This window comes from Lygodium microphyllum, chromosome 26, assembly GCF_053477565.2.
Source record: "Lygodium microphyllum isolate KBCC chromosome 26, Lygodium_microphyllum_v1.1.10, whole genome shotgun sequence".
Lineage (NCBI taxonomy): Eukaryota > Viridiplantae > Streptophyta > Polypodiopsida > Schizaeales > Lygodiaceae > Lygodium > Lygodium microphyllum.
The window spans coordinates 6,467,680-6,495,580 of record NC_141160.1 but is presented as its reverse complement, the minus strand read 5'-3'; the positions used below and the strand labels follow the sequence as shown (position 1 = coordinate 6,495,580).

At 39.8% G+C, this 27,901-nt stretch overlaps 1 protein-coding gene across 16 annotated transcripts in view; it reads right to left on the bottom strand.

Moving 5' to 3' along the window:
* Window positions 1-3,249: 3,249 nt before the first annotated feature.
* Window positions 3,250-27,901, bottom strand: part of LOC148012971 (tRNA (Ile)-lysidine synthase) — a 50,775-nt gene continuing 26,123 nt past the window's right edge. For 2 of the 16 annotated variants that reach the window (XM_087667742.1, XM_087667759.1), the window contains exons 3-5: window positions 23,825-24,090; window positions 6,525-6,656; window positions 3,252-6,360 (exon numbers count right to left, since the gene is read on the bottom strand). In XM_087667742.1, the coding sequence (XP_087523868.1) occupies window positions 23,830-24,090 (261 nt within the window). In that variant the 3' untranslated portion in view covers window positions 3,252-6,360; window positions 6,525-6,656; window positions 23,825-23,829. The other 14 variants (XM_087667745.1, XM_087667753.1, XM_087667754.1 and 11 more) reach the window with 14 other exon arrangements.

Here is a 27,901-nt window from a genome sequence, read left to right as displayed (position 1 = left end):
CATTGCTTTTACCAATATTTTGTTCTTCTGCTCAACAACATCGTTTTAATGAGGTGTTCCACTAGAAGTTAGTTGTCTCTTAATTCCATTTCCTAGTAGAGAAACCATCAAACTTATTAGAAAGATATCACCTTGGTTAGATCTGAGAATTACGATTTTTCATTCTCATTTTTCTCCATATTTCATTCTCAACCATGGCTTTGAATTCCAATAAAGTAGAGAACTTCATAATTTTGTTTGAGAAAGTATACCTCAGTATAAATTGAGTAGCAATAAATGAAGACAACAAAATAGATTGAAGCATTCAATAAAGAGGTTTGAGAAGGACCCCATACATCAATATAAAGGGGTTTGAGACGGACCCCATACATCAATATGAATGATATCAACGGCTCCACCAAAAGTTATTGTGGAGCTTCTATCAAATATTTGTCTTACTTTCTTTCCATAACAACAAGCTTCATATACACCAAGATGATTTTATAGAGCTTGAAACATCTTTTTCAATATACACCAAGATGATTTTATAGAGCTTCATATACACCAAGATGATTTTATATCACCTTAAAACTTCTTTTTCAATCCTTTGTGAGACATCTATTTTCCTCAAATTCAACTTTCTAATCCCTTTCAACCATATCATTTATATTGGTCTTCTTACCCTTAGACATCTTTTGGATATCTCATTTTCCTACAATTACATTTGGAGTATTATTCACTAGTGTACACCATTCGACCATCATTTATAAATAGAGAGAGAAAGTATTCTTTGTGAGAGGTCAATGGAAGCTTACCCTACTACTATCAATCCACCAAGATTCTTGTAAAACATCCTAATTTTCAATCTCTCTGTTGTTAGCAACATCATATTAAGATATAGACAAAAAATTTCCCTCCCCAAAATGAGAGGTTCTTTCTTCCATGAAGTTTCCATGTTTTCCCTTCTCTTTCATAATGCACTCTACATTTTATCTAGAATAGCCTCTTCCTCTTCCATGAGTATATCCACCTCTAGCATTGCCATATTCTTTTTCATAGTAGGGCTAAGAGTACCCAATATGATTTTAGTTGATATTGTAGTTGTAGTAGCCTTCTCCGTCTCTCCATCTAGTTGCATTTGATCTTCCATTTACTCTTCTAGTAAAAGCTCCATCATAAGAAACTTCACTTCTTGTTTTCTACTCTTAATAGCTTCTTTTTTTTAATCATCATCAAGGAGAGTCTATTGAAGTTCATCCAAAGAAGGCTTTTATTTTTGGATGATCAACCCTTGCAATGCCATCGTATTCTTCGCCCAATCCAATCGCTATGGGATCTCATTATCTAATATCTTGTCTCCTATGGCCACTAGCTTCTTATGGGGCTCTTTGATCTTCAAAACATATGATGTAGAAGTTTGTTGTTTGCTAGAATGGCTACTTGTTCTCTCTTTTTTAATCATCAATTGCTTTAAGTGCTTTTGGCTTCAACTAATTTCTTTTACCGCTCCCATGCATCCTTAAGGGCCTTCACATCATTGAATTGACTTAAAACCTTATCCTTCACATTGTCTTATTAAATGGACACAAAGCATGGCCTTTCTATCCCATTTACTTTGAGCTTAACTAGCAACTTCAAGTATTTTGTCTATATCTTCCACCATATTCTAGCAATCATGCAAAAGGATTGTCTCCATACACATTGCTTCCAAGTTTCATAGTTGCTATCATTGAGCTTTAATGAAGATTCAAGTTTGATATTTGTCAAGAAAGTCATCTCTCCTTGCTCTCCAAATAGAAGTATATGTCTCTACACAAGTGAACTATCCAAAAAAACCTCAAAAAAGTTCCATAGTCTCTATACGTATAAAGTGAACTGTTTGAAAAAAGCTCAAAGGCAACAACCAACTACACCTTAACATCTTTTATTTTTGTCAAAAATTGCCCATGGAGTCACCTTCATCCACATGTTTTCTACAACTGCTTATATAGACAAGCAACACAGATCTCATTTCTTTCCTGATGCAAACATACAAGTATATCCCAAGCATTGTTAGCTTACTTGCATGAATATGTAGAGATCATGGTACATTCAATCAACAATGCAATCATAGGCATGAGCCTCTACATCTCTTCTATTCCAAAGAATTTGCTCAAGTGTAAGTGGTAATAGTGCTTTAACATTAGCGAAAAGTGAGAGCTTGTAGCATCCTCAACAATACTTGTTTTCATGGTTTCTACTACGCTTGCAACTTTCAAGTCACCACCAAGATGTGTTTTGATTCCATACATAATGTTCCAAAGCCTCTTTTCAATTAATACACGATGTGTCAAGTAAGTCCATAACAAATAGTTGGTTCCATCCAACTTACCCTCAATAGCCAGCATATACAATACATAATTGTTACCAACCATGGCCATTGATTATACTTGAAGTAAACGTTGATTGTATGGAGACAAACATACACAAAACCAAACTATGCTATGTAGCAAAGTATAAAGGACACTCTTAAGAGCTTTCACATGCAAAATTAATTGTTATTACAAATTATACACAAAATTAAAAAAACAACTTATATAATACTAGTAAAAGTGCAAATGGAGACTGAAGCAAACTTGAATAAAAAATCTAACAATGTTAACCCCTTAGGGTCTTATTTGTACTATTTATAGACTTACAAACACTCATGAAATCTGATCCCAATGTAATGTAATCAAGTGGAGAGGATTGATGACTCTACTCAATATTTGTAATGTTTATTGACTTACAAACACTCATGAAATCTCATCCCAATCTAACGTAATCAAGTGAAGAGGATTGATGACTCTACCCAAGAGATCGAGTCTATTATAATACCAATGGGTAAATTTAGTGTTGCAAGAATACACACAAACAACTTAGAGGAAAAGAAGCTTGAGGGAGTACAACTCAAAGTGTATTGAGAAGTTTCAATAGAGAAAATTGATAAAACTAAGCATTGCCCTAAAGTGAATGGGCATATATACAAGGCAGAGAGATGAAAAACCCCTCTAAAAGGGACAAAAAAGTGCCCCAACAATCCAAATGTATTCACACACCACTACAAAAATACAATAATAATAAAATATTGCCAAACCCTTTAATCCAACTTGTCATTTGAATAATCTCTATCTACGGATTTAGATCTTCACACCATTTATTTAAAAATACATTTAATTCATCCCTAGTTGATAATGTCAAGCTAGAACAAACCTCTCTTTAAAAATATCCTCACAAACTACGTCTTTTAATATAATGTGTATATAAGACTACAAACAAGGTCTAGAGTTAATTATAAATTTCAAACCTCTAAGACGATATGTACAAAAGAATTGCTAGTAATAAAACATCAACTACCAAACAAGTTCTATAAGAAACTATAGATGAACAAAGCCTTTTGGATCTATCCATCAAATGACTTGCCATGGCTAGGATGGCCATGAGCATGAAGATGTTATAAATAGTAGTATCCAAAGAAATCAACATCGAGGAGAGCATAAATCGAAAGAGTTGAGAGATCAACATAGAGAAGAGTATGCAAGCGAAGAATATATAATGTGCTAGAACACGCTAAATATAGAGTACTTACTTTTGGTGTATACTCTATGATACGATTATGCTAGTTGAATCTACATGCCATAGTGAGAGATCTCCTCAACATGTAACAAATTCAAATAGCACTTTTGATTAAAATTATTGCCCTTTATAGCTTCCCTATGAAGTGAAATGGTGAAGAGAGACATTAGCAATGAAGCTCAAATTTCTTGGTCCCATTTCTAACAAGAGCAAAACACCAAAACTAAGTAAGATGTTTTACTTATGGACAAAACCATCACATTACTCAAGGATGTTTGTTGATGAAGATTACAAGGAAAGTGAGCCAAGGATAGTCCATATGAAACATGCATTCATCAACCCTCAATGTACACCCAAGATTGCTTTTGTAGCAAGTTTGTGAAGAATGAACCCCTATCTTCCACTTGATGTTATAAAATTTCTATCATTTTGATTAGCCTTTTGCAACTATAAGTTTTTTCCCTTATATCAAGGATGGTTGACATCTTATAAGTACAAATGAAATATTGCTATTATCAAGCTAAGTCTCAAATAATGTACTAAAGAGGGGAGGTTTGACAATGAAAAGGAGTAGCATTGCATACATACGAAAAATAATGGCATCCTAGCCTTTTACAATATTACATCCCCACTATTAATCCCTGAGGATTACTCTTTACAAGCTTATATAAAGGATATATGGCTTGCTAAAAGAACACATACATTTGCAAGCAACATGGATGCAAAGAGTTGGCACAAGGATAAGACTTGGTATAACATATCAATGATGAAAGGGTTCATGTGTCGATAATAGCTACCCTTCATCTATCTCCTAAGTTCCTAATACAAATTTATTTCTCATTGTTGTCAATTATGGATGGTTCTCATGATGCCTTCAATAACAAGTTATCTTTTTTACCTTCCTACTCTGTATAATTAAGTGCATCTCTTTCTATGATCATAAACCTTTTAAATTGAAAAAGTAAAAATCCACCTTGTGTATTGCAATGCATTAAGGCTAAATACTCTATGATGGATCTAGTTCTCCTTTGACCATTCGCATAATCTATTCTTGTTTACAAATGAGATCACATGCTCTTAATTATTTATCAATTGGCAATATTTCCTTACTTATTTGCTGCTACTGGCGTATCCATGTTGGAGAAGCATATTTCACAACAGATTTATTAGAGGACTCATACCTTGCAATAGTACAAAAGATTATATCATAAATTTAATAAACGCAATGATGGAGATATCCTAAGCCATTGTTAAGGAAATGTTACCTTTGCTATGCTAGCTATGATTCAAGGTATGCTTGCTTGCTAAGCTCACTATGCTTCAAGGAATGCTTGCTATTCTTTTAACAATGATACACCCCTTAGAAACACTATCATTCAGCTTCAATAATTCAAGGAGAGTGTGGAGCACTTAGATGAGCCACTCACCAACCTACGAATTGGTGAGATGCTTTAGTATGAATGACATATAGAGAAACCACATCCATTTAGTGTAAACTTGATTATCTTAGTGTTGAGGATGAATGATGTATCCCAAATCTAGACAAGCTTCATTTATTGCAAAGAGATTGCTTAAACATTGGCTTTTTGTCAAGGTTGGCAATGCCCTCACATGAAGGTGTAACTATCAAAATGCTTCTCTAGCTGTACTTTGGAGTTCTGTATGGAAAGGCATTACAAAAATCTATTACTCATGCAAACGGTTCATCTAACTCTTATGTGCACACACACACATGCACGCACACCTTTGAGGTGTCAAAAAGGATGTTAATACAACGCAAGATAATAGAGACTAATGCTAAGCACTTACAACACAAGACTAGTTGGTTGAGGTATATACTAACAAATCTAGATTTTGGGTCTTATGGTTCTGTTTAACCCACCATTTGACAGGATGGCTACCCTTGCAAAGCTTCTATCCATTAAATGCTCTTACATGTAAAAGTCTGGTTCTGTCTTCTTATTTCACCTGCTTTTACTTACTTTCACATATTCCTTCTCACTTGCACATTTAAGTTCTCTTTGCAAGACATTCTTACACTGCACCTCTCTCTATAATGCTGAATAGCAGATTCTGTCACTATGAACCAAACTCAAACTAAAAGAGATTTCACCATGTGTCGTGCTACAACCAAATGTCCACAGAACATATAAATAACAAATGGGCACGGGCACTCCCTGGCAGATGGTTTTTCCACTTACATGAAAGTAAACTACTGTTGCACTCTGCAATTGGTTTGCAACAGCCTTTCTCAGATCTTGTCTTTGTTGCCAAGAAAGGAAACTTCTGTTGCACCCTGCAATTTGTTTGCAACAGCCTTTCTCAGATCTTGTTGCCAAGAAATGTGTAGCTCTGATTGTAAAAGTACAAAGGAAAATCCCATCCACAGTTTAAATCATGATCATCAGAAGTTTCTACATCTAGCACCACAGCAAAAGGTAGATAAATCTATAAGTCCTGCCAATCCATGAGCAAGATATTTCTATGGTCACCAATCCTAGATTTTTAAACAACATTTCAGCTTCTCATTTCAAGTAAAATTTACTGCTAATCCATCCACACTAAATCTAATTCATGACCAAAAAGAATTATCTATTCGATGTGCGACAACAATCTGGAGGAAATATATAATCAGGAGTTGCGACCAGTGAGCAGAGTAAGCATTGATGGAACAAATGAGCACAACGAGTTACACTAGGACAACTTTCCTCAGCTAAAGTAAGTGTTGTGCTATGGAGAGCTAGGCAAGCCAATTTTTGCTTTGTAGCTCCAAAGTCCTCTGGAAATCTTGAGAAACATAAAAAGATTGCCTTGTCAGTCCTAGCAAACATATATACTTCAAACAGCAGTAACTTCGCAAGTTTTATGCAACATCAGATGCTCTTGCCATAACCAAAAACATAAATTTAAACACAAATCATACATACAGCATCCATAGCACCACCACTTACTTTACAGGACGTTTCAGACTGTAGACCACCTTAATCACACTTGCACCTTACATCATTTAGGCCTGCCAAGAGAGTAGAGAAGAGTTGCACAAAAGCGGGCAGAAAGCAAATCCCTTCTTTTTTCTTTTCAATCTGTGTAACAGAGCGAGGCAATCTTGATGAGTTTTGCCAATCTCCAAATGTTTGTTTTATCTTTCTTGTTAGGAAAATGCATACATACAACAATTTTACAAAGCAAACCATGTATCACAAGGTGAAATGTTGTGTTATCATAGTAGTAGAGTCATAAAAAATAGATACTCGTCTCAAAATGCATATAAGTTTAGGGCCTTGAGGTTATGACTGCAAGGTTCTGGTTTAAGTCACGCCATAGCATAGAGTCATAAAAAATAGATACATATTAAAATTATAAAAGATTAGGGCTTCAGGTTATGACAATGAGGTTCTGGTTGACAGGTTGATACACAGACTGCATGCAATGGGAGTACCAAAAGAGCTCAGTTGGGGTGCTTTGGTGCTGTATGAGAGGGTTGCGGGAAGAATATGGACACGTGAAGGCCTTTCAGCACCTATTCACTCCACCATTGGGATGAAGCAGGGATGCCCCCTCTCTCCAACATTATTTAGCATGTACATTGATGGGATTGCTGATTATATCTCACAGGGAGGAGACAAAGGAGCTCCACTAGCTGGCACCTGGATACCTCTCCTACTGTATGCAGATGACATTGTATAGATAGCTGACTCTCCAAAGGGGCTACAAAGACACTTGAATGCTTACACTCCTATGCGTTGGACAATGGTGTGAACCTTGGTGAAACCAAGGTGATGGTATTTAATATTACACCATAGTGGGTTAGGAGATCGACACCTAAACTCACATATGGATAGCAGTTGGAGAATGTGGATTCTTATACATACTTGGGTCTTATTCACAAGGCCCACCTTTTTTATGCAAGAGGCAGCACACTAGACTGACTCGTGGATAGACAGCACTAGGTGGTCTGGAGAGGATGTGCTCACAGGTACAGTTCCAAGAATCCCGTACCAAGTTGTGGCTCTTTGATACACTAGTCACATCCACACTACTATATGGAGAAACAACAATTAGGAAGGGGCAAAACGTTGAAACAAGGTCAAACTCTCTTGAAACGCACTTCTTGGACCCAAATGTTTCATTATCCCGAAATGGTACCATGTGGCATTTAGACCCAACCTTAAGTGTTTTGGAAAATGGTTGAGGTTTGAAGTTTGAAGGGAACAAAATGCAATGTATATGGCCAAAAATGGAATGTTCGTGCACATTTAAGAAAACATGGTTGCTCTCTCCCTCTGAATTACAATGGAGAAATCTATAGGCTTCGGTAGTGGACATACTCATGAGAGTAGAGATAAGCAAGCATCTTTGTGGTGGATGCTGACGAAAGAGCATTTATGGGATTTGGCGCACTATCAAAGGATAGTGGAGGAATATTGTACAATCAATAGTGCTAGGGAATATTGTACATGATCTTTACGCATGTGTCAGGGTGGTTGTCGAGACAAAAGATCAGCTACAGTGTTTTGGATGCCTGGAACATGTTGAAATGTCACATCAAGGGCATCCAAAAAGAGAGACCACTGTAAAAGGCGTTTATTCCCTATTTCATTAGGGACCTTTTTTGTCAAATAACTAGGGACATGCTTAAGATCTGTTCGGATGGTAAAGGGAACAAATTCAACAAAAAGCCTGAAAGTTTTGATGGCCTTGATCATTGCTAAAATCTCTTTTTGGTAGGAGAGAGAATTTTGTTGTGTACTATTGAAAATCCTTGATGCATATCTAAATGGGTGAAGAGTTGTTAGGGAGGTAGTTTGTTCTTCTTCACATAAACAAGCACCCCATCCGGAATCAGATGCATCAGTGTAGAGAATCAAAGGTAGGCCAGTGGATAGGCGCAGAGGAGATAGATGACTGATCAAATTCTTTATATTTTGGACAGCCAGTGTGTGAAGAGGTTTCCATTTGAACTCATCTTTGCGGAGAAGTGTTTAAAGGTCTTTGGAATAAGTGGCAATGTTGGATGTGGAAGAATTAATCCAATTTAAGCACCCTAAAAACTGTTGTAGTTGTTTTACGCTAGAAAATTCTTCTGGCATATCAAGAATTTTGGTCAAAACATGATCCTGTAATTTAGTGCCTTGCTGGATTTCCAAACCTAGAAATTCCACAGAAGTTTGAAACATTACGGATTTTGTGGGTGATAAAACTATTCTAGCATCCTCCACTACTTTAGCAAATTGAGAAAGATGCTCAATATGCTCTTTGATGGTCTCTAAAAAGACTAATATATTATCAATATACACTAAACAAAAAGGTATTTGGTAAATACTAGATTTGCCCATCCTTAAAATTGAGTGGGAGCAGTTTTGATGCCAAAGGCTAAAACATCCATTGATAATGACCATGGGAAACACAAAAACCGGTTTTATACCGATTTTCGAGCTTGATGGACACTTGCCAGAAAGCTGATTTAAGATCAAATTTACTAAAAATATTGTTTTTTTTTAGTTTTTTATCAGCAAATCTTTTAGTGGTATGGGATGGCCATAACCTATAAGATATTTATTCAAAGGTTTATAATTGATTATCATCCTTTTTTTCCCTCCTTTTTGCTTTGAATATTTGTTCACATAGAACGCTTGCCATACCCATGGAGAAGTAGTTGACTCAATCAAGCCTTTATCGAGAAGAGTCTGAATCTCTTCTTTGCATAGAATTAGGTCTTTTTCTTTCCTTCTAGAATGAACAGCCTTGTGGGTATTGCATTGGGTTGACTGGGAAGAGAGACTGCATAGAAAACTCTTTTTTCTTTGTACATAACTCGGTCATCATGCATAAGGGAGGTAAGATGATCTTTGATCTTCTGAATTTTTGGGGCATGCAATTGCATTTCTCCTTTAATCCAATGTTCTCTAGCAGTAGTCTTTTGTTGGGGTAAAGATTTTGTAATGGAATAAACAATTCGGCCTATTTTGGGTAGCAAGGGCATTTTTGCCTATTTGCCCTCATAGAAGATTGTAAAGTGATCACTCCAAAAAATGTATGGAACCAGATGTTGTAAGATATCAATTCCTATAAACAAATCATATCTCATTTGCTTCATCAATTAAACCTCAATAGGAACCTTGATATGGCCAAGCTGGAGAAAAGCTTATATTACATGGATCAATGTAACCTTCTTATTGTTGGAGAGTTCCACTATAATTGAACATGAAGATTTTATACAATATGAAGGGAAGAGTTCAAAAGGGGCGATAGTTAGACTAGATCTTGTGTCTAACAAAGCATCCGCATATAATGAAAACTGTGGCATGTTCTTTAATTGAACGCATATCATAGGAATTGAACCACCAATGGTCATAGCATTGATCTTATGTACCTATGGTTGTGACAATTTGATTTGATTTACGGGTTTAATAGGAATTTCCATGGATAAGGAGGAGTTATGCAATTATTGTAGAATAGCAATCATACCTTGTACTAATTCTTTTTGTCCTCTAAGAATACTTCTATAGACTTTGCAGAGGGAGTGTAATTCCTGTTGCATGAGAGTAAAGGCTTGAATCATATCAGCACCTGCTTGTTGAGTACTAGTAGTTGCAGAAGAGAGAGATTGCATTGGTTGTGTTGCTCTACAGGACTGATGCATTTTCTCAAGGGTATATGGGACAAACATATTGACTTGTCCTTTTGTTTCTGGGCCAAGAGTACCTAGTTTAGGGAGATCATACGGGTTAGAGAAAATTTTTAGACGCATCTTATTTTTATGTTGTTTTGAAGAGAAGCTTGTAAAAGTGTCAGAGTCATCAGATTCCAACGAGCTTTCTTTTACTTGTTTGCCTTTGTATTTTCTGGAGGATTCACCTTTAACAGTAGAGGTAGCTCGGAGGAATAATTTATCCACTTTGTCCTTTCTGCCAGGGAAATGAACTGAGTGTGCATTTACCGGTTCAAGTCTTTCTAGGTGCACAGTATCATCTTCAAAATCTTCAGAGATATCACTTGTTGATTCTGTATCCGTCTGTGTAGGTGTAGAGGCATCTGTATGAGCAGTGTACCAGGAGTATTGCTATCACTGGCGTCACTGGAGTCAGAAGAATAGTCTTCACTTTCAAAATAGAAAAAATACTTATTAGAGATGTTAGGAATAAATGGCCATCATGCCTTTTTTACGTGTACGGGTGTGAACACACCCTTAGCACATTGTACTTTCACACACACACACACACACACACACACACATATATATATATATAACCTAAAGGTACACTCGTCATTGTACCAAAAACGTGCTCATACTCTACACTGCTTGCTCTCTCTCTCTCTCTCTCTCTCTCTCTCTCTCTCTCTCTCTCTCTCTCTCTCTCTCTCTCTGTGTGCGCATATGACAATCTGCATCAATCTTCGTGCCTAATCGATTCCTACAAACTAGTATCCGAGCGTAAGGTGCTGCAGACGATCGTCAAGCTAAGATAGAAGACCGGAGCTGGCAAGAGACAGCTCAAAGGCGGTTGATTCTTTTCTCCTCCTAAGGCACATTGCCTTTAGGTGGGAGGTTGTTGGGAATAAAGGGCCATCGTGCCTTTTATATGTGTACGAGTGTGAACACACCTTTAGCACATTGTACTTATATATATCTAAAAAATCTAAAGGTACACTTGTCATTGTACCAAAAACGTGCTCACACTCTACATTGCTTGCTTTTGCTCTCTCTCTCTCTCTTTTTTTTTCGTAAATGCTCTCTCTCTCTCTCTCTCTCTCTCTCTCTCTCTCTCTCTCTCTCTGTGTGTGTGCGCATACGACAGTCTACCTCGATCTTTGTGCCTAATTGATTTCTACAAGAGGAAGAGCAATTACTAAGATAATGCGTATTAACCTTAGCAGCATTGGTTTGTGACTTTCCTTTCTTCGTACACTTATTGGGTAGGTGTGAAGAGCTACCACAAATGTAGCATTTCAGCTGTTTTTTGTATTCCTTGTCATGATTTTGTGATTTACCAGGGTCAGTCTTTTGATGAGACTTACCATGTCTATGGCGTTGTGAGTGTCTAGAGGATTTTTTAGAGTAGGAATTGTAGTCTTGCCTGTTGAAATATGGCTTGTAGCTTTTAGAATGGCAATGCAAATGATATCGATATTTGGAGCCATTGTAACTGGTAGAACCACAATTGCATTGCTTGCAACCAAAGTCAGCATCATATTTAGAGATAGATTTGCAAATTGACGAAGGAAATTTTTTATTTAATGGGGTCATTTTCTAGTGGTGACAAACCTCTTTAGTTATTTGTATTATCCGACCCACACTATTTGTAAAGTTTCAGTTTTCTACCTTCATTCTTTGCTTGCAATAGAAAGGGATAGACTCTGGAAAATAACATACCAAATGTTCCTTCATAGAGTTATCATGTGCGCCTAAACCTTCATAGTGTAGATCCCTCATATTAATGAGATACTCTTTATAGAGCCTTGGGTCACAAAGCTTTGATTTAAAAAATGCTTCTCGGGCTTCCAGAACATCATCTAATTTGTTTCCGACCAATTCGAAAAACAGTTGAACTGGGTCGGCATGTTGTACAATTGCCATTTTAACCTGGGGATGGATAGATATCCACCATTGTTTCAATCCACCAACGCCGCCATGAGTCATTGCATTTAGGATGTCAATCCTCTTAGTTTGGGGTTTCTCCACAATTTTTTGACCAACATAGACATACATCATATAAATAAGAAGTTTAATTTCTTCTGGGGACTTTCCATCTATAAACCAAATAGGGAATGGCCCTACTTTCCCTGGTACACCAATCTTCTTATAGAAATTGGTATATGAAGGTCTAGAATGCAAAGAAGTTGCATTCAAAGGAATTGTAGAGTTATTTACAAGATGAATTAGAGTGGATTTACTTACAGCATGTACATTGAGAAAAGCACAAAGAACAAAATCCGGACAAGTGTTTGCTCTGTGAGGATTGATAGGAACAAAATCCTCATCGACTACACTATCACTATCTTCATCAAAAGAGGAGAGTGTGTAAGAAGCTTGTCTTTGGAAAGAGGACTGGTCTCTAAAATACCATGTAGGGAGTTCATTTGGAGGAATGTGAGGAGGGTGTTGCTCAATACTTTCTCCCATCATTCTTGAGTCAATTCGGACTTCAACATGGCGTTGTAAAGCACTCTTCTGAAGGTTCTCAAGATCAATGCACAAAGGCATATGATCTAGGACTTGGTTTGCTTCCCTTTGCCTTTTGATACACAATCAAGATCATATGAGTCAATTGTATCAAATGCAATATGATAATCATTATCAAACCAGTCTGAGAACATTAATTCTAGATATTCTGCCAATCCTTCAGTAGTATTTCCCAGCTGTAGAGTTTTTTGATATAAACTTGGTGGGGGATCATTCATGACTTAAGACAAAGCAGGACAGTAGATATGTTGTCTCTCTTTTAATATATTTTCTGAATCCTGATCATCAAAAGAAGTATCCAGGTCTTCATAACAATATAGATCCATATTAGAAGGAGAGGTTGTTTGTGTTTTTGAAGTACCTTTACCTATAGGAATAATCATTTTTTCTTCACCTTTGCTATTGGGGGAGATTTGATGTACATTCAGTGTTCCTAATGATGGAGAAGCAAAGTGGAAACTCCATCCTTTCTGGAGTTTCTTTGTCGAGAAATTAGCCCACTCAATAGCAGTAATTGTAGTTGGTAATAATGAAGAAACTGTGCTTACTGGTAGGGTTGTAGGAGTACTGGTACTGGATTTTGGGGCTTTAGTCATCTGTTGGCATAGCACAATGATTTGTTCAGTAAGTTGTTGCAAAGTATCCATTTTGTCTATCAAACCTATGAGAGCCAAATATGTCCAGTCTGTAGTTCAGAGTCTGCAGTTCAGCAGTCCATGAAGTAGCATCTTGTGGCCTCAAGTATGGGGCAGCTTTATACTTGTTTTCAAACTCAAATTCTTAACATTGATAACAAAAGAATTAGAGGAAGAAGCATGTTCAATAAGTTTCTTGCAGTGCTGGCAAATACCATGTACAACCTGATTATGTGAACACGGTTGTGTATGAAACTTCAGAACATTAGCTCATTGAGAAGGGGAGACCTTTAATTGTGGTTGTAGAAAGGTTCGAGGTAACACTATATCAGCAGTAGGGGGCTCGGGAGCTTGAAATTGAGACAAGAGAAGTGTTTTTTTCCTTAATATTCTGGACCTTAATAATCTTGGGAGCCAAAAGTTCTTTCTTCTTTAAAAAAGATATATCCATCTGCCATTCATGGGGAAGTTCTAATGCTGACCACCTAACACAGTCACGAAGAAAGCGTTATGTCCTTTCATCTGATTGCATAATAATTCTCTGGCATTTTTCTTTTGAGGAATTAACTCCTACTACTCTAGGAATTGCTAAAGACATACATCTAAAGACCATTCTATACTGGATAGCTAAATGAGCAGATGATGCTTTCATTTGTAATCCCACTGTCCTAACATGGAGCATAAGTAATTCAGCTAAGTAAGGATCACCCATTGCTATTACATAGTTTGGGCAATGTTCAAAAAAAATTGGTGGACCATTTGAGAGTGGGGATGCAGCAGCTCTGACAATCATATCATGTAATTGGAGATGTCTAGTATCTAACACAGCTGTCATACAAGAGACATTAAGACCTTTGCGAAATAGGGGCATTATACCTATTGCAATATAGCCCAATTGAAGATAAGGATAATCTTTTTTATGTTGATGCTTCTGTATTTTAGGTAGTACAAGAGCTAACAATTTTACATGTTGATCCTCAGCGAGAGTATCACCAACAGTTAATATACCTTAGTCTTCTATGTATATCATAGAAGCTCGGAATTTAAACAACTGGTTCTCACCAGAGATGTGTGCTACACCTATCTCTGGAAGTATCTATTTAGAGCTTGGTTGTGACTCATCCACAATGATCGTAGAATTGCCCAATGATTGTCAGAGCGTTACAAATTAAATCATTAGGCAAATCCACAAGTTGGTTCTCCGAGGGCTTCTAAACCACTCGAATTGGTCCACACCGACCTATGCGGTCCTATAGACACAGCCTCCCTTGAAAAGGCCAAGTGTTTGATACTGATTGTTGATGACTTCAACCATTATGTGCAGCCTTATTTTCGGAGTATAGCAATGAGATGTACTCCAACTTCTGTGAGTGAAAGGTGTTTGCTGAAATGCAAATGTCTTTCACGGTTTGAGATGTTCGAGCCAACCATGGCAGTGAGTTTTGTTCTACACATTTTTCTAACTTTTACAATGATAATGGCATTCATGTGGAGTACTCCCATCCGAACACACCATTTAAGAATGGTGTGGTGGAGTGTGTCAATCCATTTTGGAGATGGCCCAATCGATATTGGAGTATAGAAGTCTTCCTCGCTCCCTTTGGGGTGAGATAGTGGCTACTGCAATTCACATTCTCCACCGATGTCCTATCTCTGCATTACATGATATGACTCCCTACCTTGGTTTCTTTGGTAAGAAGCCTTTTGTTTCCCACTTTTGCATCTTTGGGTGCAATGCTTTTGTTCATGTAGACAAAAAGAAGAGAGGGAGCAAACTCAACCCCATATCAAAGAAGCTTATCTTCGAGGGCTATAGCACAACCACAAGGGCTACAAGCTGTAGAACCCTTTGACACAAAAGGTTATTGTAAGCAGGAATGTTATCTTTGATGAGGCTTCAACATCTTATGATCCCATCAATGGTGACTCATGTGCAGGTGGTTCTTCCTTCGTCATCGAGTAACCCCTCCCCCCCACCATCAGCTCCACCCCTTTCTTCTTGGTTATCTATTAGCACCCCTACTTCGTCTTCAATTCTCTCTCCTCCATCCCCTTCTCTCTCTTCCCGTCCTCTTCTATCCTTGACAGCTCCTATTCCTTCTTCATCGAGTTTTTCTACTACTTCCCCATCCGCTCGTATCTCTTGAGGGACTCGAGCCATCTAAGAAGAAGCCCTCTTCTTCTGATGATAGAGATATACCATTACCCAATGAGGGGGAGCCCCTTTCCTAGACAGATGCATTACAGGTCCTAAAGGCCTCTCAATCTCCCTCACAACAAGATGAGCCTATTACCATTTCTCAATGGTGTCAATAGCTCATGGAGAATGCAAGTGTCCTTCCCTTTCCTATAACTCCTTCACGCCACACAAATCAGTGAGAATACAAACCCAGTAGGATAGTTTGCTTTGTGTGAACTACACCCTCGTGACTAAAATTCTTCAAGATCATGAGCCTACTACAGTTGATGAGGCTCCTACACAGGATACCCAACGTCATACTATGCAAGACAAGCTCGATTCTATCAAGCGCAATCAAAGTTGGAAGTTAGTTCCACATCCCCAAAAGTGGAAGGTAATTGGTACGAAGTGGCTCTTTAAGACCAAATACCTAGCTTATGGATCCTGGGACAAGTACAGAGCTAGGCTTGTTGCCAAGGGTTTTGCACAAAGGGTAGGATTGGATTATTCAAAGACTTTCATACCTACAGCTAAAAAGTCTATTGTTGAAGCTATCTTGGCTCTCACAGCCCATATCAATTGGCATGTATAGGGAAAGGAGAATCATGTCTATAAATCGTGGAAGGTCCTCTATGGCCTAAAGCAAGCTCTTAGGGATTGCTACCAAAGAATTGATTGATTCTTCTTATAGAGTGGCTATTGAGAAACCCTTCACCCCTAGTTTGCGTTTTTATGTTTCTGCGTTTTGCGTTTAGGGTTTGCAGCCCCAAAAAGGGGGCCATCCTAGACTGAATCTGCCTATTTATAGGCCACTCTCTCATTCATTCCTTACAGCTGAGTCATTCAATCTGTCACCTCTTCTCTCTAGCCTCTCCACTACCCTCACACCCCTTCAAGAGGGCATTGCGGTTTGTGGTTAACGGTTGTCTTCATCAGCTTCCTTGTGCTATGGCACCCTTGTTTCCTTGTATCACATTCACTTCATGATTCAAGTCTTCATCATTCCATTCATCAGAGTTTCTTCTCTCTTCTCTTCTCTTCTCCATGTTAGCCAAGTTCACTCCGTGTTCTTCCGTGTTGTCGCAGTGCATAGGATCGAAGGTCACCACAGGGGTTTGGCAAGAAAACTGGACAAGATGGATGGAGATGTATCTTCAAGAGATAGGTAGATACAAGCGAATGTTTGTGGGTTCGAGAGGAACTTCACAACCTTCAGCTCACCATTTACTTTGACTTAACTTGGGAAAACAGATTTATACATACGACGATCGAATAAATGGGTTAAGAACTTGAAATTCATGATCACAAAGATGGATGAATTGTAAACAGGAGTACAACTTCAATTGATACAAGAAGAGTCTTGCCTTTCCTTGCCTATGAGTATAGCTGCCTATTTCAACCTAGGCATGAAGAAGATCTTCAAGAAACTTTCTCTTTTCAACTGATTAGTACAATGAAGATAGAGGATCAAGAAGAAGACCGCCTATATCAGCCTTTGAATAAATCAAGGTTATTGAACTAGCATCACTGTTGTTGGGTTTTCATGAAAAGTTCATGAGTTTCATGACTTACATCAATGTAGCTTGAATTAAGCAGCTGCATAAAAGCTTCAGCTTATGGATTGACTGTTATGGACAGCCAAGAATAATTTCAAAGTATGGCAAGAAATCACCAAAAGACTTCTTTAAAACCGCCCTTGAATGAAGAGGAAGCAGGAAACTATGTAGAGAGAATTTCAAGTCTAGTTTGTACTTGCACTGTTTGGAGATGAAGTAGAACCTTTGTTTACAGGTTTCAGCCCATGAATTCCCTGTTTTGGGCAGCCAATGATAATCCAAGATAAGACCAATATTCTCCCAAAGAGTATCTACAATGTCCTTTCAAGGCAAGAGTGTTTTGATACAGCAATTACAAGTGAAAGTAGAGAATGTTCTCTTCATAAACCATAAGAGAACAGAAATGGAGCATTAGTGTGACAAGAATCAGCCCACAAAGAGAGTAATGGGCTGCATATAACAGTCCAAATCTAAGCTTAATGTTCCCAAGATCTCCTCTTGATAGAGAAGAGAGATTTCATCAAGAGGTAGGTGCATAAGACAGTGCCCTTCTCTTTTTCTTCACAAATGCAAGTACCTCTTGAACCATGCAAGAGATGCATTGTAAACAGAAATTCAGTCCATTAAAGAGCATTCTTGGGCCTTTCAGTTCAGCCCACAAGTCTTGATATTAAAGATCAAGAAGTGGAACAAGAGGCTCACTTGAAAGGAGAGAGTTGCTACTCCATAGATAGAGACACAAGCAATGTTCAAAGCTTCCTTCTTTCTTCTTTCATGAGAATGAATAATAATCCCTGAATGGGCTGCTGCCCTCCTTTTTATACATATTTACCCTGTTTTACTCAGCCAAGAGTGGCCTTCCATTTTCGTTAATGCATGGGAAGAGAGACACTTACATGTCAAGTGGAGTCTTCTATAGTTACTTGTAGTTGCATGGCTTGAGCTTTCCCCTTTGTGTGGTGGCTTGGATACCTCAATCACTCCTCCATCCATGGCGCACTGTTCAGTCTAGAGATCTGCCCGAAAAATGCGGCACTGATCACGCTGCCCTCTTCTTTTCTTGACTTTTTTATTAGTCACACAAGCAAGGTACAAGACATATACAATGTCCTATGCTTAGTCAACTTACATAACTCCATCTTCCTTGTGACTTGGCTTGTGAATACACTTAAAACTTTTGAATATCATAAGTACACAACCACATCATTGGCTTCTGAAAAATATAATCCAAGGGAACCTACCAAGTCATCTGCTCTTAACCATATTTCTCTTGTTTAATGTTCCATGACTTACAGAACTTGTAGCATCTTCATGTAAGCAATGCAAGGATGGATAAGAGTTAGTAACCAAAATCGATCATCTTGTCAAGAACCCATGATAAATTTATTGTATTTTAAGGCAGAGCCTCTTCTTTATTACACCATGCCATATGCTGGTGGACTTAGGTTTTTAAGACTTATTGCACTAGGCAAGTCTCTATGTAGCATGTCTAGATGACAAGTGACTAAGTAATATATGTAAAGGATAAAAGTTGTATGTTTAGACCATGGGCAAAGAATCCCATGACATCGCAAACCCTACTATCTTGCTGATATGTCATCTTTTGACATGGTATCAGAGCTGGATTTGCTCAAACAGCAGCAAAGATCCTCCGCTCTAGTGAAGGCAAAGACCGGTGGCGGGTTTGCTATCCATTTCTCTTCTTCCCCTTGTTCCCTTGTATCACATTCACTCCATGATTCAGGTCTTCATCATTCCATTCATCAAAGTTTCTTCTCTCTTCTCTTCTCTTCTCCTCTCCATGTTCGCCGAGTTCACTCTGTGTTCCTCCCCGCAAACCCTACTGTCTCACAGGTACGTCATCTTTTGACATGTTATCAGAGCTAGATCTGCTCAAACAGTGGTAAAGATCCTCCACTCCAGTGAAGGCAAAGACCAGCGGCGGGCTTGCTATCCACATCTCTTCTTCTTCCGTTGCAATCTCAGCAATCCCTCTGGCACCTATTTCCAACCTTCCACCCGCAGTTTGCAGCTGTTTACAGCAAAACGACTGTTGCTGATCACTCTCCATTCAGAAAACAACCTCGTTTTTGCAGATTTCAGGTATTTCAATTTAATGCCCACACCCCAAATGCAAAGGACATCGCGGTCCAAGCTGGCCATTGCTGTCTACAACAATCTGGCACCTATTTCCAGCCTATCACACACTGTTTGGGGCTAATTTCAGCATATTGATTGTTGCTGCTATTTTTTCTTGCATTTTTAGTATTTCTCTCTCCTCACAGGTTTTTCTATTGGTTGCAACCTCTTACTGCTGGTCGCATCCTCCTCTCACTGAGAGCTCACTTTTCCACTGTCCTCCTAGCCCTTGAGGCGGACATTGTAGTTCATGGTTTGTGGCTGACCTCTTCCATCTTCAACAAGGCACACTGGTATCCGTGGCTTCTTTACCAACAGATGACCAGACTATTGGGTGCTCCTATTGTGGCATCACCGAACACACCACAGATGCTTGTCGACTTCGACCTTTGCTCCCCACCCCCCGGAGTATATGCATCTTCCACTAGGCACACCTTGTGCCACCTCTCCTTTCTGGGACACAGAGAACGTTCTGCATCCGCTATCAGAGTACTGTGCTCAAGGCAATATCCGATGCACACTAAGTCCTTTCGAGCACATGGAGGATCGATTGGCGCTACGACCTCCTGGAGATCGTCGAAATGCCAGCAGAAGTCTTCTCTCACTTATTTTCAGGTATAGAGGCTTCCACGACCTACGAATCTGCAGTCCACTCCATCGAGAGACAGTGATTGTTTGATACCATCTCCTCGTCAGTCTGCTCCTTCAAGAGACAGTGGCTGCTCGACTCCTTCCTCTTCTTCAACTACCTAATCCGCTCCACTGAGAGGCAGCGATTGTTGCCCACCTCTTGCTCATTCTGCGCCTCACCCTTTCCCACCCTCGACTACTCAAGTTCAAGAGGCTACCTCTGGGAGCTCTTTGGCACCCCAAATACCTTCTTCAACACGATCGGCGACACTTCCTTCGTCATCAAACATTTCAAAGTCCGTGATCCATGATTTTTTGGATTCCCTATCTACTTCAGAGAGGGATGTTATTTATTTGCCCTCAAAGGAGGCATCTACTCCTTCTTCGACTTCAACAAGAGCCCTTCCACCTCCCATCTCAGAGGGGGAACCTACTCCACATGAAGTTCTTCACCCATCCTCTACTTTCTTGGGGTGGCTGTCTTCAACCAGTCATCTCTTCTACTGATACCCAGGATCGTTAGGTACCACCTAGGTCAGGACCTCAGAGGTTCAGCCATGACTTGGTGACGAGGCCTTTGTATTCCTTCTAGCATGGATGCACAGAGCTAGTGGCTTCTCTCCCGCGATTGAGTTTCGGGTTCTCCAGTTCACTCTGTCTACTATTCTTTACTACACGTTACCTTTCCGATAGAAATCTTGGATCTTAGGGATCCTCTACATCTTCTTCCTCCTCTTTCTTCTTGCCTTGGTTACTTGGTTAGCATGGAGCCCCCTTCCAAGATCGAGTGTGGGTATATCCTTATGGTTCTTAGCACCACACAAAGTCCAACATTCCTCCTATCCATTCCATGTTTTCATCATCTTTGTACTAGGGCACTTGGGCAAGTGAACAATTTCCCCACGAGGGACACTGTCCGAGTGGCACCTGCTGCATGAGCATTCTTCATTCCATCTCCACCTCACTCTTCTCTTGTTTCCCTTTTGAGGCCTGAGAGGGGGTGTTGAGAAACCCTTCACCCACAGTTTGCGTTTTTTGCGATTCTGCATTTTGTGTTTAGGATTTGCAACCCCAAAAAAGGGGCGCCATCCCAGACTAACTGTGCCTATTCATAGGCCACTCTCTTATTCATTCCTTACGGCTGATTCATTCAATCCGTCACCTCTTCTCTCCAGCCTCTCCACTACCCTCACACCCCTTCAAGAGGACATTGCCATTTGTGGTTCGTGGTTGTCTTCATCATCTTCCTTGTGTTATGGCATCCTTGTTCCCTTGTATCACATTCACTCCATAATTCAGGTCTTTATCATTTCATTCATCATAGTTTCTTCTCTCATCTCTTCTCTTCTCCATGTTTGCCGAGTTCACTCCGTGTTCCTCCTCGCAAACCCTACTGTCTCGCTAGTGCGTCATCTTTTGACAGTGGCTTCCATCGATCAAATCATAATCCCAACCTTTATTACAAGGTTGTAGGTGACAAGTGTGTTTTAGTCATCTTGTATGTGGATGACCTCATAATCACTAGGAGTAACTCACAAGAGATTGATTGGACTCATGAGCTCTTGCGGCAAGATTTTGACATGACGGACCTAGGGATCCTTCTCCTTTGTGGTGGCATTGTTGTCTTCTATCATGAAAACTCCTACTCAAGATCACTAGTGAGCTGCTTTGTGCATTGCACTACTTACAAGGACTCGATCCTATGGGATCATATATGGAGAGAGGTCCATTCTTTCTAGATGAAGTGACTTAGATTGGGCTAGTGATGTGGAGTTGAGACAATCCACTATAGGTTATGCTTTCTCCCTTGGATTGGGAGCTATCTCATGGAGCAAATTGTAGTAAGAGGCAACCTACCATGGCCTTATTCTCTACGAAGGCAAAGTACCAAGCACTTTGTTCTACAACTATGGAGGCAGTTTGGCTCCATCGGATGTTGGCGAAGATTGGCTTTCCACAAATAGGACCCACACAACTGCGCATGGATAACCAAAGTGCCTTAGCTCTGACCAAGAACGATGTGTTTCATGCTCGCATGAAGCACATTGAGATTCAACATCATTATGTACAGGAGCAAATCATGGATTCCGAGTTAGCGATAGCCTACTTGTCCCTGACGGAGGACAATGCAGCAGATCTCTTCATGAAGCCTTTGCCCAAGGCTTCCACAATTCATCACATGAGGTTGTTGGGTGTTCACACACACTAAGAATCTGAGAGGGGATGTTAGGTTGCCATTTTCTTTTGTCAATCTATCATCTCCTGGTCATGAGCTCCATCAAATTCTGGTGGAGAAATTGGAGCTTTGACTATGTTTTCCATTCAGTTTTGTATGCATTTCTTTTCCTAGCCAATGTCACGGTGTTCATACACTATTTGCAGCCATTTCCTATGCCCTACAGAGGCTGTGCAGCCTATCTATCAGTGATTTTGTACCAGATGGCTGCAATCAGCCCCAGATCTGCCACGTTATCATTGCACGCTGCATTAAATGCAGTTGGACTGCATCCATACAATCAGTCGCTTGGCCAGATTCAGCATTTTGTGGCTATTTATAGCCACTGTCAAGCATAGGCAGGTTATTCTTCTTTGTCTTCTATAGGTGCTGTGACAGATTGCAGCATTCTTATTCGCCACCGTTGAGGACTACTGGCTGTACAGTCTCCATCTCCATCACCATCACCATCACTGTCTCTGTCACCATCTCTGGTGCTGTCATCATTTTCCACCCTGATCCGGAAACCTCACTGACACTTTGAGCTGCGTGCAGGGACCAATCAGTCCTCCATTGTATTCAGCATTCATTTTAGACTAAGTGCAGATTTCTCCTCTCCTCTTGTTGTCTTCCCTCTTCTTCTTTTCTCTCCGTGGTTGTGTTCCTCTTCCATTACGCACTCTCACAAATCATTCATACTCTTCGTGGGAGGTGGGAGAAGTTGCATGGTGGTTTTGAGAAAATGAGGAGAGAAAGCGATGCATTTTGTGGTCATGGGATTTTTCCACATCTTTCACCTAGCCCCTCATAAGGTCTCATAGTATGACACACTAGATTGGTTGTTCACACAACCAATGTATTTATGATTTACTCTCTTTATTGGGCCTTCCTTGTACCTTGCCATTAACTTAGGATTTTTCTTGAGATATCACAATTTCTTCTCTCCCAAAAATAAAGGGGGGTTTACATTTAAAGACTATAGGAGATTCCCCTATTCCTCCTAGTTCTACATATCAAAAAACATAAGCTGAAGCTGATCTCCTTGCAGTAGGAGAAAGATGGACAACATATTCCATTCATCATCAAGATTGGAGATTCGCCAATCCAACTGATTTGTGCTTTCAGTAAATACAACAAATTTTAAGATGATATAGAATAAAAGATGACTTACAAAATAGGCCAATAAGGTATTGTCATATAGAGATTGCCATATAGAACCACAAGATAGATTGTTCCAACTATGTAGGTCAAAGATCCCATAAAAAGGTAAGGCTTTTGTCCGGAGAGTTGTTCTCAGGGGCCTCCATAATGGTGAGATGGTGCCATCCATGATGCAAGATTGTGTAGTCGCCATCATGTATTTTGTACTACAAGTGTGAAGACTGCATCTTGTCTTTCTGTTTCCTACTTAGTCGCTAGAGAAATTATTACTGGTCACACAAGAGACTTGTTTGTGGCGGGTGGCTCTATGATATCAACAGATGGTGGTATCCATGATGTGGCTGCTCCATCATTAGAGGTTATTCACACAACTACAATCAATCTATGTGTGTGATGATGCAAGACACTCTATGCACATGGCTTTTCATGCTGGCTAGACAGCCTCTCATACATCTGATTTTTCTTTATGCAAGAACCTTTATGAAAAAATGTGTGAGCATGCATGTGAGAATGTGAGAGAGACCTTAAAGTTTACTGGTATAAAGCTTCTACCTTATTCAGTTGCGCTGGTGCTGCAAGATGGTTGATTGCCTTCCAACTCCAACAGTGCCCATCAGTGGAGCATGGCCTACAGGTGCATGGCTAGGAGGACTCAACAGAGATCCATTATTACGTGTGTATTCCAATTCACCTTCCTCCAGATCAGATGCTACTCTTTGCTCCACTGATTGATCAGGCATTCCAACGATCAAATAGGGTGCTGAAACCTGAGACACATTCTGACCTCTCCTCTTGGACTCCTCTTCATTCATAAGCACCTAAAGTATGGTACAAACTACTGAATTCAACAGTGTTATGTGTAGTTAAAATTTTGCTCACTGCATTAACCGACAAGAATGCATATGCATCAGAAAATAACCAAGCAAGCAATCATGTTGCAACTCCTACACATTTTAATGGGTGCTATGTATATGCAAAGAAAGGGAGAATGATGGTTGGTATCAGACCTCGCTTTCTAACATTTTCCAGGATAAAGTTGTATTTAATCTGTACAGATCCAGTTTGCAGAAAGAAACCTTGAAATTTTCAAACATAAAAAACTAGATTCAAGTTTCAACATCGCAAATCTCAGCTACAGTAAATCAGTGGCAATAAGGAACATCAGAATCGAATAATAAATTCTCGCTTCATGAAAATAAATAATGTTTCTCAAGAAAAGGCGATCACAAATAGCCTAGCCACTCAATATGCAGCTAGGCATTTATAGCAAAATTGAAACATTAAAAAAATTTGTTGCCAGTAGTAAAATAAGAGAGAGAGGATACAAAGTTCCAGCACATCCTAAAGCAAGCTAACAGAATTTCCCTAACCAATCTTAGTTAATAGAGAATCCTGGTGGCCAAAGAACCTTCCCTTTACAACAAAGAGCCTAAATATGCAATTTTTCAACAATATTGATAAATGTCCATACCATGTCTGAAATGCAGTTTTCAAGACATCCTTTGAAGCTATCCGTATTTAATGGTAACCACACCTAAGATCAATCTTGGTGAAATACTACATACCACTAAGTCGATCTATAAGGTCATCCGTCTGAAGTAACAGATACTTGTTCTTGATGATCACCTTATTGAGACCTTTATAATCTACACAGAAGGTAACCACACCTAAGATCAATCTTGGTGAAATACTACATACCACTAAGTCGATCTATAAGGTCATCCATCTGAAGTAACAGATACTTGTTCTTGATGGTCACCTTATTGAAACCTTTAAAATCTACACAGAAGCACATCGTGCCATCCTTCTTTTTAGCAAGGATTGCCACCATGCATGCCCCATGAAGATTTACTTGGTTCGATAAAACACTTAGCTAGGATGCCCTTTGATCCATGATCCGGGCTCCCTATGCATTTAAACTATCATTAAAATGTAGTTGTTGCCACTAGTGTCCTAGGCATTGACTCCTGAGTGACACTATGTTTACGGTTTCCTATGATTGTTAAGTCGTTAGGGTTTTATTTTATTATAAAATGACACTTTGTGCCTCATTAGCACATTAGTGTAGCATTATTCATTTTGATCAGCTTGGGCGTTCTATTCTCTCTCACTCATTAATACATCACCTCTCATTTTGTGATTGAATTATTGAGCATCGATTAATTCATTTATTATATTTCATTCTCTATCAATTAATCGTGCAATTACTTCACGCCTAGGCCAACAGTGGTATCAGGGCCACTTACCTTCATCACCCTCGCCATCACTCGTGATCATACACCACCAGCCATTGCCATTGAACTCCTCGCACTCCATCGGCTGCCCTGCAAGCCATTGCCCTCACACCGGCTTGACACTTATCAGCACTTGCACTGCGTGCCACCATCGTCGCCCCATCTGTTGCCCCCTTGGTGTGGTGATCCGTTGCCGTCCTAAAACGTGAATTGCCGCTTCTTCCCAATTTACGTTCTCACCATTCTGTAATCATATCATGTACTTGCAGCTCTGTTATCCTGCTACTTGCCGACCCCGTAGCATCTTTCTTGCCCACTATTGTGTCTGATCTACCGCCTACTTGTTTGCGTCATGCAACAGTCAATGCTCTACATGTAACGTACCCCCACTTAATTGCAAAAGCTAACGTAACGTTTGGTAGTTGTCCACGGTCTAAACCCCACTTGCCACCATCCACACTCCATAGGAATAATAATCGGACTTTGGTCCTGACTGGGCGGCCCAAGGTCTACCTCGCTATGAAGCACATGGCCTAAACCCATGAGGGACGACGTGAAGGTTCCTACTTTTTTTTTCTTTGGGGCAAAGGGGGGGAGGGCTATTGGAGGAGATCACCAACACCATTGGTGTGAAACAAGGATGCCCACTTTCACCTACTCTTTTTGGCCTTTATATTAATGAGATATTAGACTACATTGATGGACCGAAGGGAAGGGAACTAGTCTTGGGGGAGCATTGATACCCACACTACTGTATGCCGATGACTTAATCCTCATCTCCAGCACACTGGAGGGATTGCAACGTCACCTAGATGCACTACAAGCCTTTTGTCAGGACGCAGGTCTCCCAGTGAACCTGGGAAAACCAAGGTTATGGTGTTCAGCACTTCCAGTGAATTCAGCGATCAATACTCCATTTCACATATGGAAAGGAGATAGTGTAGGTGGTCCAGAGATATATTTACTTAGGAATTACTTTTTCAAGGTGAAGATTCACTTTGAGAAGAGGAGCACAAGATAGATTGACACAAGGCTATACGGCTCTAGGGTCAATGGAGAGCTTGTGTGCATGCATACAATTTCAAGAGCCTCCGATGAAGCTTTGGCCATTTCGCACTTTGGTCACACAAGCACTTCTGTATGGGACCCCCATATGGGGATTAAGCCTCTACCACATGAGGAGAGAGACACACAATCAGACGCTATCCAAGGGGAAACAGATATATGAGGGGTGAAAGCAAATGGAGAGAATCCCTGTACAGATGATTTCACATATGATTTGAAGTAAACCCTCAGTACCACATGAGATTATCAAAGCAAAGATAGGAGCACCACCCATAGTGGTAGAGGCCCTCTTCCAAGTGGTGACTTTCCTCCATACGCTTTGGACCGTGCTTAGAAAGAGATACTCCCAGCTCGCACTAGAGTTATGCAGACCGCTAGCATTACAGGGGGATACTAAGTGCTGCTATGCCCGAATAGAGCCATGTTACAATTACATGGATTACACATGGATCACCTCCCACTACTACAATTTGGATTGCCCTCACTTGGAGCTCAACTGAGAGGAGCTAAACTACATCATTGGGATGGACATTATTCAAATACACATAGCCACGACATGGGTGACACCTACTAGGGATCTGGGAATGAAGATGGATTTCTATCGAAAGCATCTTCCACAAATATCGCCTGATGGATTTGTTGTGCACCCAAGCTACATGGATGCACACCTATCTCATGGTATACAATGCACCATTAGACAACTTCGTACATCCTTACACTTCCTTCCCACCAAGACAAGTGAATACGATGCAAACTTCCCTCCTCTCCCCTCCCCCCCAGAGGACAAGATTTGCCAACTTTATTAGCTCAAGCCACAGATAAAGAAAACCTACTTATACAGATGCCCAAAAAACTACAAGATCCAAGGGCGCTTCCATTGCTTGCTCAAAGAGGAATTTAGGCAACCATCTAGGGTTATGGATTTCCCGAACCAAAGATGTCTCGGGCTCTTCTAACTAAAGGAATCGATTAGGCACGGAGATCGAGGTAGACAAACCTTACGCTCAGTGAGGGAGACAGAGACAGTGCGAGTGAGCAGAGTATAGAGTCAACACGTTTTTCGATACAATGATGAGTGTACCACTTTAGGTTTTAGATAGATATATGTATGCAAGTACAATGAGCTAAGGGTGTTCACACCCGTGCACATATAAAAGGCACGATGGCCCTTTATTCCCAATAACCTCCCACCTAAAGGCAATGTGCCATAAGAGGAGAAAAGAATCAGCTAAGTCTAAGTATGTATAAAGCTGAAATAAATATATATATCCAACTCCCATCATCTGTCGACAATGAGCAAACCGCTCTGCTGGAAAACCCTTCGTGAGAA